At 40.1% G+C, this 12,257-nt stretch overlaps 1 protein-coding gene across 6 annotated transcripts in view; it reads left to right on the top strand.

Annotated features, from left to right (window-relative positions):
- The window catches only part of LOC149122776 (WW domain-containing adapter protein with coiled-coil-like), a 51,199-nt gene that overhangs the window by 28,482 nt on the left and 10,460 nt on the right, over positions 1 to 12,257 (top strand). For 5 of the 6 annotated variants that reach the window (XM_089311809.1, XM_089311810.1, XM_089311811.1 and 2 more), the window contains one exon: positions 7,741 to 8,049. The exons of the other annotated variant lie outside the window; for it this stretch is intronic. In XM_089311809.1, the coding sequence (XP_089167935.1) occupies positions 7,741 to 8,049 (309 nt within the window). The remainder of the gene's footprint in view (positions 1 to 7,740; positions 8,050 to 12,257) is intronic. 6 annotated transcript variants of the gene reach the window in all.

The raw sequence follows: 12,257 nt of genomic DNA, 5'->3' as shown, positions 1-12,257 counted from the left end.
TATCATCTGCAAAGAGGGATAGTTTGACTTCTTCCTTCTCAATTTGTATTCCTTTAATTTCTTTTTCTTGTTTGATGGCTCTGGCTAGAACCTCCAGAACTATGTTAAATAGCAGTGGTGAGAGTGGGCATCCCTGTCTGGTACCAGATCTCAGTGGAAATGCTTCCAACTTTTCCCCATTCAATAGGATGCTGGCCGTGGGTTTTTCATAAATTTCTTTGATTATGTTGAGGAATGCTCCTTCTATACCCAATTTGCTTAGAGTTTTCATCATGAAAGGGTGTTGAATTTTATCGAATGCTTTCTCTGCATCTATTGAGATAATCATATGGTTTTTCTTCGCAGTCTGTTAATGTGGTGAATCACATTGATTGATTTGCGAATGTTGAACCATCCCTGCATACCAGGGATAAATCCCACTTGGTCTGGGTGGATGATTTTTCTGATGTGTTGTTGTATTCTATTGGCCAGAATTTTATTGAGGATTTTTGCATCTATGTTCATCAGGGATATTGGTCTATAATTTTCTTTCAGTGCTGCATCTTTCTCTGGCTTAGGGATTAAGGTGATGCTGGCTTCATAGAAAGAATTTGGGAGGATTCCCTCTTTTTGATTGTTCTGAATAGTTTGAGAAGAAATGGGATTAGTTCTTCTTTAAATGTCAGATAGAATTCAGCAGTGAATCCATCTGGTCCTGGGCTTTTCTTTGTTGGGAGGGCCTTTATTACTATTTCAATTTCTGTTTCAGTTATGGGTCTATTTAGGTTTTCTATGTCTTCATGGTTCAATTTAGGTAGATTGCATGTGTCCAGGAATCTATCCATTTCTGATAGATTTTCCTGTTTGCTGGCATACAAGTCCTTGTAGTAATTTCTGATGATTCTTTTTATTTCTGTGGTATCTGTTGTTACGTTTCCTTTTTCATCTCTGATTTTATTGATCTGGGTCTTTTCTTTTTTTAGTTAGTTGGGCCAATGGGGTGTCAATTTTGTTTATTTTTTCAAAAAACCAGCTTCTTGCTTGGCTGATTTTTTGTATTTTTTTTTTTGGATTCAATCCTGTTAATTTCTTCTCTGATTTTAATTATTTCTCTTCTCCCACTAGATTTGTGTTTGGTTTGCTGCAGTTTTTCTAGGTCCTTGAGATGCGCTGAAAGCTCATTTATTTGGTACCTTTCCAATTTCTTGATATAGGCATCTATTGCTATAAATTTGCCTCTCAATACTGCTTTTGCTGTATCCCATAAGTTTTGATATGTTGTGTTGTTATCCTCATTTACTTTCAGAAAGTTTTTGATTTCTCTTTTGATTTCTTGAATGACCCAGTGTTCATTCAGGAGCATTTGTTCAGTCTCCATGTGTTTGCATACTTTCTAGGGTTTCCTGAATTGCTAATTTCCAGCTTCATTCCTCTGTGGTCTGAGAAGCTGCATGTATGATTCTAATTCTTTTAAATTTGCTGAGACTTGCTTTATGGCCTAGTATGTGATCAATCCTAGAGAAGGTTCCATGCACTGCTGAGAAGAATGTGAAGTCTTTAGATGTATGATTGAAAGTTCTGTAGATATCTGTTAGATCCATTTGGGCAATAGTGTCAATTAAATCTGCTGTTTCCTTGTTGATCTTCTGTCCGGATGATCTGTCTATTTATGAGAGTGGAGTATTGAAGTCCCCCAGTACTATTGTATTGGAATCTAAATCTCCCTTTAAGTCCCTTAACATATCTTTTAAATAGACTGGTGCCCTGTAATTAGGTGCATATACATTGATAATAGTTACATCTTCATGTTGAATTGAACCCTTAATCATTATATAGTGTCCCTCTTTGTCTCTCTTAACAGTTTTTGTATTAAAGTTTATTTTGTCTGATATTAATATGGCTACACCTGCTTTTTTTGGTTTTTGTTGGCATGGAATATCTTTTTCCAACCTTTCACTTTCAGTCTGCATGCCTCTTTGTTAGAGAGATGTGTTTCTTGTAGGCAACAAATAGTTGGGTTGTGTTCCTTGAGCCAATCAGCCAATCGGTGTCTTTTAACTGAAGAGTTAAGACCATTAATGTTCAATGTGACTATTGATACGTAGTGACTTTTCCCTGCCATTTTCCCGGAGATATTTTCTAGTATATGCTTTGAGCTTCCCATGCTCTTTTACTGATAGGTTTTCTTCCTTTACCTTCTTTCATATTGATGGCCGTGTTTCTGTGTTTCTGAGTGTAGCACATCTTTAAGTATCTTTTGCAGGGCCAGACGAGTGGCGGCAAAGTCTTTCAATTTCTGTTTGCTATGAAAGGTTTTTATTTCACCTTCATTCACAAATGAGAGCTTAGCAGGATATAATATTCTGGGCTGGCAATTTTTCTCTCTTAGCACCTGTGCTATGTCTCGCCATTCCCTCCTAGCCTGTAGTGTTTCTGATGAGAAGTCTGCTGTGAGTCTAATTGGAGATCCTCTGAGAGTAATCTGACGTTTCTCTCTTGCACATTTTAGGATCTTTTCTTTATGTTTCACTGTGGTAAGTTTAATTACCACGTGTCATGGTGAGGATCTCTTTTGGTCAGGTTTATTGGGGGTTCTATGAGTTTCCTGTACTAGGATGTCTCTGTCCTTCTCCAAACCTGGAAAGTTCTCTGCTAGTATCTCACTAAAAAGGCCTTCTAATCCTTTCTCTCTCTCCATGCCTTCAGGAACTCCTAGAACTTGAATGTTGGTTTTTTAATAGTATCCTGTAGATTCCCAACAATATTTTTTAGATTTCTAATTTCCTCTTCTTTTCTTTGGTTTGACTGTATGTTTTCCTGTGCTCTATCTTCTAAGCCCGATATTCTCTCTTCTGCTTCACCCATTCTGTTTTTAAGGCTTTCTAATGTGTTTGTCATTTGATCTATTGAGCTCTTCATTTCATTTTGATTTCTCTTCACTATCACACTTTCCTGTTCTACTAGTTTCTGCGTTTCATTTTGATTCTTCCTTGAAATTTCATTTTCACGAGAGAGATTTTCAATCCTGTCCAATAAGGATTTCTGTAGTTCAAGGATTTGCTTTTGAAAACTTCTAAATATTCTTATCATAATTTTTTTGAAATCCGTATCTTGCATTTCTTCTATCTCATCATCTTCATAATCTTGGCTTGGGGTGTTTTGTTTATTTGGAGGCATCATAGTGTCATCATTGATCTTGTTCTTTCGATTTCTGTGTTTGTTGCTTGGCATAGTTAATTCTTCTTTCGTCACTGTGCATTTTTTTTTAATTTTTTTTTTATTTTATACTATGTGTTAAGTGGACTGCCTGCTGTTGGAGGAGCCTTGGAGGCTTGAGATAGGTGTGGCCTGAGAGCTCTGCTTGGTTCTTCCTGGTTACGGGTGTGCAAAGGTGACACCCTCAGGTTATGCATGGTAAATCTCTCTCTTTTTATTTATTTATTTTATTTATTCAGGAGGTAGGTAATACCGCACCGCACAGCTGTGCAGAATTGATGGTATTTAGCTTCCGATCTCTGGCTTCTACCCAAAGAGTCTGTTCAGGCTCTGTTTCTCTTCTGGACTCCCACTGGGTTGCCTAGGCTACTGAATTGTAGTGACTCAGTTCCTTAGCCCTCCCCTGTTGTTATGTAAATGCAGAGAGGGGGCCTGCTCTTTGTCTCTTGCAAACTCTTGCAAACTCTTGCAAGCCTTGCAGCCTTGCAACCTTTGCAAGGTTGGCAGAGAGAGAAACCTCCCACCTTTTTCCTTCTCTCCTGTAGTCAGTCTGGTGCACTTTCCCGCTGCCCTCTAGATTCTGACCGCCTTTTCCCCGCCAATGTCTCGGGTTATTGAACTCACCTACCCTTCCAGCGCCGATGTGTGGACTCGGAGCCCTGGGCATCCCAACTCTCCCCGCTGGTGTCTGTGTGACATCTACTCCCCTTCCTGCACTGGCTTGCAGACCCTGCGGCTCCCGCAGCTCGGCTTCTGCACGGTGGGCGACCTTGTTCTCCCAGTAGGTCCTCCGAGTCACAGCCACTAGATCCAGAAGAGTTTCCTCTGCAATTTTTTCCTGATCCTTTTTCTGAAGCTACCATAACTCCCCTTTTATTAAACTAAATTTTCCCGGACTATTGGTGCACGCCCTCACTATTCCGCCATCTTGGCTCCACCCCCCGGGGTGTGTTTTGATTTTAGGAAGGAATGCTGATTATTTGGGGGAAAATTACTTAAGATAAAACATAGTTCTGGATGACTGTTTGAAATGTTCTCCTAGGAACATTAAAATTTTAAATTTATTAATGAAATTATACTCAGTTTTTAGAAAACATTGATTTAAGGTAACTGGAAATTAAAGAACACTATTTTGTGACAGAAGACTTGGGTTTCATATTAAGTAATTGACTTTTGGCAAACAAAATCAAGACAGCACACCTCCTCACACCCCCTTGTTTGAGAGACAGAGAATGCTTCCATCTGCTGGTTTCTCCCTGAGTGTCCTCAGCCTGCACTGGGCATTGCCGAAGCCTGGGGCTAGGCACTCTGAGTCAGCTCTCCCACACTGAGTGACAGAGGCCCCACACTGAAGTCTTCGTCACTGCACAGGATCATCGGGATCTGCACAGGAGGCTTTCCTTTTGAAGTAAATGAGTAGCACCCAGCTTCCGGGCATTCTGATCAAACTGAGGGGGTACATACATAGAGGATTATTGAGATGAAAAACACCCCCCCTCTTTTTTTTAAGTAAGTAGATGTGTTGGCACAGCAGGTGTCTTGTCCTGCTGGCTAGATCCTGAAGTTGTGCAGTACTGGATTGGGCCAAGCTTCTTTATTTAGTGGGTGAGGATCCCAAAGAGGAGAAAGAGCAGAGCCTAATACCTTTTTTTGAAAATAACCTCTTTCCCTTTGGGTATAATAAATGAAGGGAGAAATTAGCAAGATCTGACAGAAAGTTAAAATAACTATTTTTATGTTTTTAAATTGTTTATCTGTATGCATCTGTTTCTTAGACTCAGTAGTTTTATTGCTTTTTTCTTTATGACCTTTTAAAAAAGATTTGAAAGGCAGAGTTATAGCAAGAGAGAGAGATCTTCCATCCACCGATTCATTCCCAAATGGCTGCAGTGTCTGGGCCAGGCCAAAGCCAGGAGCTTCATCCAGGTCTCATGAGGGTGGCAGGGGCCCAAGCATTTGTATACCACTGCTTTCCCAGGTGCATTAGGAGAGAGCTGAATGGGAAGTGGAGGAGCCAGGATTTGAGTTGGCTCTCTGATCTGAGATGCTGGTGTCACAGGCAGTGGTTTAACCTGCTGTGCTACAACACCAGCCCCTTCGTCATGATTGCAAAGGAAGGCATTTTTATTTAAAAAAAATTAGAGGACAGGTAAGGTTTTTTTTTAAACCCTAAGACATAGTAACATTTTGGGAATTATCCCTTTTTTGTTTGTGCATATAAATTTTGTGTTGAAATTACGTATGTAGCTTTTATACCAAAAATGGAATTGTATATTACTGGCTTTGAGCTGTTTTTCCCCCAGTAATATTTCAGGGCTGTGTTTTTATGTGCATTTGTAATTGCATATTTGCTCTCTTGTCTGCCCAGTATTGCATTGTTTTGATGTACCTTCTTTATCCGTGGACATGTGGATAGTTTTCATCCTTTTCTGCTATAAATGAAATTGTGGTTCTTACCTGCACACTTAAGCTGATTCCTAAGCAAATGAGGGTTTAGTGGGTCTGTGGCCATGTTGAAATGAAATTCTGCTCTAACACCTTTTTTCCTTGGCATTTTAAAATGGTTGAGAAGGGACTTCACTTTGTATCATTGCTTTTTCCTTTTTAGTGATCAAGTGAGCTGTAGTTGCTGTGGTAGTAATGGTCAGTAAGCCATTTAAGTGTTTGAGTTTGCCTATCAAAAAATGTTGGCAGTTTTCCTTTATGTCCAATCCATGGGGTGAGGCTGAAAACCTGTTGGTGACTACCCACAGAAGTGTGATGGCTAAGAGGGGGAAGGCTTGGGAAGATACATTAAGTTTTGAAGGATATGTTAGTACAACTTGACATTGAAAAGTTTATGAGTAGAATGTTTCCATCTCTAAACTGTGGCTTGTTAGAGTGAAAGCTGTGTGTTTCGAGAAACCTTGTTGGGGTTTCTCTTAGCATTGGTGGCATTTTTAAGTCTGGCAGGTCTTGGTTGTGGGAAGCTGTCTTGGTGTATGTTGTTGAACCCAACACCCTGCGTGTACTTGCTAGGTGCTAGCAGCGTATTCCCAGGGGGCTGTTTACACACAATTAGCTACCTCAGTGCCTTGTGTTTAGAGTTATGATAGCAGGCTGTGTGGCAGTGGCTTCCTTGGATCCTCTAATGCCCCCCCACACTGCTTTTTAACACTTAGAAATAGTACAAGTATGATTTTTAATGTTCATCTTGAGTATATTTAATACATTTGACTATAGCATATGAACTGGAAATGTAATTTTCTTAGTCAAGAAAATGAAAAGTTCTAGTAGTAAAGTGGTAGGACTGAGGGTGATATTATTCCTATTCAAACAGAAGGTTTCTATTGTAATAAAAACTCTGGAATAAAACTGAGTATTTTATGTCCATGGAGGTTGATAGTTTATGATGCAATGGCGTTACAGGCTGGGATACCTGAGTCTACTAATTTTATATATTGTCACTGTTAAAAGACCTTGGGTTTTGATGTGATTGGCATTTTTGACTATCCCAGTGCCTTTTATTGTGTTATGACACAGTGGTTGTGTACTGACAGATTTAAAATTGACTTGCAGTTTGAGTGTGTGGCTTTCTTTGCTATACTGGTCTTTGAATTGGAAAAAGCAGTAGTGAATGGGAGTGGTGGAGCATCATATACTGGAATGTTAGTGTTTCCTTGGTTACTTTAATTCCAGTTACTGATGGGCATTTTGGAGTTCAGGGTAGAGACTTTTTTTGGTAAATATAAACTTAGTGAACGTGATTGTCCAGATTTTCCTTTTGTCATGTTGTTTTGTGGAAACAGTGCTTCCCATCAATTTATGGATAGAGCTTAGACTTTCCAGTGCCCATTTCTGAATTTAAAATTTTTTTGGTTTTAGATTGAGAGAGGATCTGTTTTAATGTAATCGGTGATACCAGTTTGTAGGATTTCTATTTTCAGATAGCATTATCTGAAAGTAACATGATTTTGTTACTCTGGTGTTTGTTAGTATTAAGAAAGCTGAATTGGTTTACATACTAGATGGTGTGCTCAGTCATCTTACATGAGGCCATTTACATTCTGGCATAAACTACTTTAGAGCCGCTGTTTAGTACCATAGCATTTAGAGGAAGCAGGCTAATAAAGTCGATATTTCTTTGCAGTTGAACCACTGTGGATAATTTAATTTGAATTTATGGTCCATATGTTACAGAAAAACACTTTTTCTGTTTTATAACATTAAAAATTTGAGTGAAATGTTGTAACTCTAAATACTGATTTTCTTTTTAATGTTTTGTTTGAACAACAGTGTGGTTCTGAAGAATCCTAAGGAATGAATAGCCCACTGGAAATTTGAGCATAGATATTTATAGTTGAGTAAAAACTCTTCTTTTACTATTTGGATATTTATATACCCATGGTAAAACTGCAGAAACTAACTGGGCTTGCAGTTTTATTGAAAGATACATAAGAACAAGAATGTTGCTGAATCAGCTGATGTTAAAGAGAGGATTCTAACGTAATCTTTTTTCTTCCCCTTTCTGTCATTCCAACATCTTTTTCGAACTGTGAACTAAAGTGGAAGACAAGCGTTCCAGTGATGCCAGTAGTTTGCTCCCACAGAATATTCTGTCTCAGACAAGCAGACACAATGACAGAGACTACAGACTGCCAAGAGCAGACACTCACAGTAGTTCTGCGCCAGTACAGCACCCCATCAAGCCAGTGGTTCATCCAGCTGCTGCCCCAGGCGCTCTTCCTTCTAGTCCATTTACGCTGCAGTCTGATCACCAGCCAAAGAAATCATTTGATGCTAATGGAGCATCTACTTTGTCAAAACTGCCTACACCCACATCTTCTGTCCCTGCACAGAAAACAGAAAGAAAAGGTATGTCGTTACTACTAGATGCTGCGCGTGAACTAGTTTCTGCTGTAGTACATTATTTCCTTTGGCTTAAGACTCTTATCGATAAGTTTTTTTAAGTTTTCTAGACTGTTACTGCATATATTTAGGTCTAGAGTTAGCAGTACTTTGCCTTTTCTTGTAATTTATTATCAAGCCTCAGAACCGTTTTTTCCTTTGACACTGACATCAAGTGCTTAATTTATAACCAAAGTGGTTTAAGTAACTTGTCAAAGTCCAATAACTGTCCCTTTGTATTTATGTAAAATACTCTTGTGGTAGTTGTCTTGATAGTCTAGAAATTGATTCTCTTAATTAAAATTTAATATGAACAGAGACAAAACTTGTTTTTGTACAACATGAACTCATTGGTTTCATTTTGTGAGTTAGAAAACTGAGTCATGAGTCTCAAGTTAACTAATGTCTGAATTTGATTGTAAGTCTGAAGTGAAACATTGCAATACAAATTATGTTTAGCCAACTCTGTGTTAATAACCATAGCATATTCAAAAAAGAAGTGTGACAACAACTACTTGGGAGGTGGAAGCAGTGTGATAAGAACTATATTTGCATGAACCATTGACTCTGACTTTTACCTCACCATATATATATATATTTTTTAAATAAGGAAGTTAAAAGACAAATTTTCATGGTTAGACCAGTTGGCAGACCATTAGTAAGTGTTGAGGAATTTTTGAAATGTCCCGTGAGTTTAGGAGATGAAGAGTTTGAGTTTTTAAGCGCAGTTAATTGCTTGACAAGTTGTTTTGGACTGTTGATGAAGGATTCACATAGCTGCTTTACTTTTGCCTCTGGTTTTCTCTTGTGTGTGCTATTTGATTTTCCTTTGTACTACAGTGTGTTTCAGAGTACTAAACTAATATTTTTACTATACAGTATACAGTTAAACAGATTAATGCTTGTTTCAAATGTTAAAGTCCTTTGTACCAAAATTGATAGGTTCTTTGTACCAAAATTGATAGGTTCTCATCAGATTTACCCTGTTGGACAAATCCATATGCAGATAAAATTCTTGATGAAATCTGAATTCCTGCAACAGTTAATTTATTTTTTTCCAAAGGATGGTTTGATTTTTTTTCATTTCCTATAATTTTGTTTATCTGATCACAGAAAAACTTACTTTATTTAGAAGAACTCCAAAGTTAAAAACCTTGAGACCTTCTGAAGTCTTTATTCAGGTTCCCATTTGTTCACCTAACACTTCACAGCTCCCCTGGGCTTCTGTGATAGTACTGTCCTGCAGGCTCCTTGTTCTAGTCTCTTCTCCTTAAATGGCAGCACCATACTTTGTCTTGCTTAACGTGTCCTCCCTCTTTTTATCATTATCTTTGGTTTTATTCCCTTCTGCATGCTGTATTTGTTAAATTTCCTCGGATACAGAGTGTCCCAAATTTCTCCCTTTCCCACAATGTATTAGATTCTCAGTAACTGACAGAATTAACCGTCAACTTGTTCTCTGGTATTCTCAAGGCCAGGCACATTTCTGCCACCTTTTGACAATCTTTGCACTCTTTGCTGTATTTCATTTGTGTGTACTCTTTCTATTGTTACTACTACTTCCATTATTAAACTCAGGTCATCTCTCTTGAAGCAGGCTTCTGATGATCTCCCTGTCCTTCCTGCCCGGTCCGGTCACTCACTGCAGCACCACCATCCTAAAGTGAGATTGGACTCTGTTGCTTTCTTGCTTAAAGGCTTGTACTGGTTTGCCATTACGCAGAGGATAAAGTCTAGACTCCTAAGTAAGCCGTGTGTCTCCCTAGTTTGATCTCCAGTCATTCCACTCCACATTCCCTACAATTGCTCTGTTGCAGGCGTGTGTGTTTCTGGACGTGGTAACGTTCATTCATGTTCCTTGTGTTCGCTAGATGGAAGGACATGTCTGTTCCTGTCCTGCTGAACTCAGTATTCTTTCTTGAAAGTCCAAATCTCACATCCTTCAGGTTCTTAACTGTCAGTTAACCTCTCCCAGTCTGTTTCCCAAGCACTTGGCCCTTTGTCTATTTTAGTGCTTATCACACTATTTTAGTTTTTTCAGACAGTTATGTTTAGGTTCGACATTGTGTTTTACTGCATTTTGTACTGTGCTCACCTCCTCTCCCCTCATCCCCCATGCTTGAGTTAGCATTTCCGACAACCTTAGTTAAAAATGACTGTGAACCAGAGTTGGTGCTAATTATTTTACATATACTTAGTGTGTTCCTTGAAACAACACTAGAAGGGAAGAGACTGTCTCTTACCATAGAAATGAGAGGCCTGAACAGTTCAAACACATGTTAGAGTATTTCAGGTGGCTTCTCCAAAATCCATGTTCTTTCCCCAAAACCATATGTAATGAAAGATAACAAATTATCAGTTAAGACTTCGGTAATTTAAAATTGCGAACAAATTGGAGGTGACTCAAGTGTAAATTGTACAAAGTGTATTTGCTAATCACAGATACTATATACAGAATTTTATGTATGGTAATTTTAAACTTAGAGGAAGAAATTTGATAAACTTGGAGCTGCCTGTTTTATAGGGGAAATTGTATAGTCTTTCCAAGTACTTTCCTTGTGTATATAAATCAGACGATTTTACTTCCTTAAAGAAGATGTCTTAACAGTTTTGATACTTTCAGATTGTTCTAGTTACTCTAAATTTATGCAATGTTCATTACACTAAAATTTTTTTTCCTCAGTGAAGATATCCATGTTACTCATGTTGAGCTTCCTGTTTTCTGGGTTTTTTTGTTTTTGTTTTTGGACAGGCAGAGTGGACAGTGAGAGAGAGAGAGAGAGAAAGGTCTTCCTTTACCGTTGGTTCACCCTCCAATGGCCACTGGGACCTGCGCACCGTGCTGATCTGAAGCCAGGAGCCAGGTACTTCCTCCTGGTCTCCCATGCTGGTGCAGGGCCCAAGGACTTGGGCCATCCTCCACTGCACTCCCGGGCCACAGCAGAGAGCTGGCCTGGAGGAGGGGCAACTGTGACAGAATCCAGCGCCCCAACCGGGACTAGAACCTGGTGTGCAGGCGCCACAGGCGGAGGATTAGCCTGTTGAGCTGCAGCGCCGTCCTATTTTTTTTTTTTAAGATTTTTTTTTTTTTTTTTTTTTTTTTGTGACAGGCAGAGTGGACAGTGAGAGAGAGAGACAGAGAGAAAGGTCTTCCTTTGCCGTTGGTTCACCCTCCAATGGCCGCTGCAGAGGCGTGCTGCGGCCGGCGCACCGCGCTGATCCGATGGCAGGAGCCAGGAGCCAGGTGCTTTTCCTGGTCTCCCATGGGGTGCAGGGCCCAAGCACCTGGGCCATCCTCCACTGCACTCCCTGGCCACAGCAGAGAGCTGGCCTGGAAGAGGGGCAACCGGGACAGAATCCGGTGCCCCAACCGGGACTAGAAGCCGGTGTGCCGGCGCCGCTAGGCGGAGGATTAGCCTAGTGAGCCGCGGCGCCGGCCTTTTTTTTAAGATTTGTTTATTTGAAAGAGTTACAGAGAGCGAGCTTCCATCCAATGATTCACTCCCCAGATGGCTGCAATGGCTGGAGCTAAGAACTCCTGCTCTCCCACATGGGGGCAGGGGCCCAGGCACTTGGGCCATCTTCTGCTTTTCCCGTCAGCAGGGAACTGGATCAGAAATGGAGCAGCCGGGACACGAACTGGTGCCCATTTGGGATGCTAGCATCGCAGGCAGTAGCTTTACCTGCTGTGCCACAGCACCAGCCCTGACTTCTCATCTTTACAGGGGTTTTCCCCCACGAATAATTCATGTTAAAGGGTGATAATTCAGATCAGATTGGTCACTTGGCTTTAAGTGTAGTTAAGCTGTATCTAGTGGTAGCATGTTTTATTAAATAATGTTTTATTTATTGATAATTATGTTTTATTAAATAACACAAGAGCGGAATCTGTCTTAGCCATAGCTCTGTCCCTAGTACTTGACTGATAATAAGTGGCATCTGTTTGTTGTGGATGGATAAACATCTGTGTGAGTAGTAATGGATGTATTGAGGAGGATTGGAGAAGCTCCTGCATAGGTCCTGGTTTTAAAAATGTATTTGGGGGGCCGGCACTGTGGTGTTGCGGTTAAAGCTGCCACCTGCAGTGCCGGCACCCCTATGGGCACCGGTTCAAGTCCCAGCTGCTCCATTCTGATCCAGCTCTCTGCTATAGCCTGGGAAAGCAGTGGAAGATG

Source organism: Oryctolagus cuniculus, chromosome 13, assembly GCF_051225735.1.
Source record: "Oryctolagus cuniculus isolate XC-2025 breed Fujian yellow rabbit chromosome 13, ASM5122573v1, whole genome shotgun sequence".
In the NCBI taxonomy this organism is placed as follows: domain Eukaryota; kingdom Metazoa; phylum Chordata; class Mammalia; order Lagomorpha; family Leporidae; genus Oryctolagus; species Oryctolagus cuniculus.
The sequence above is the reverse complement of the archived record's forward strand: the minus strand, read 5'-3'. Positions and strand labels throughout refer to the sequence as shown.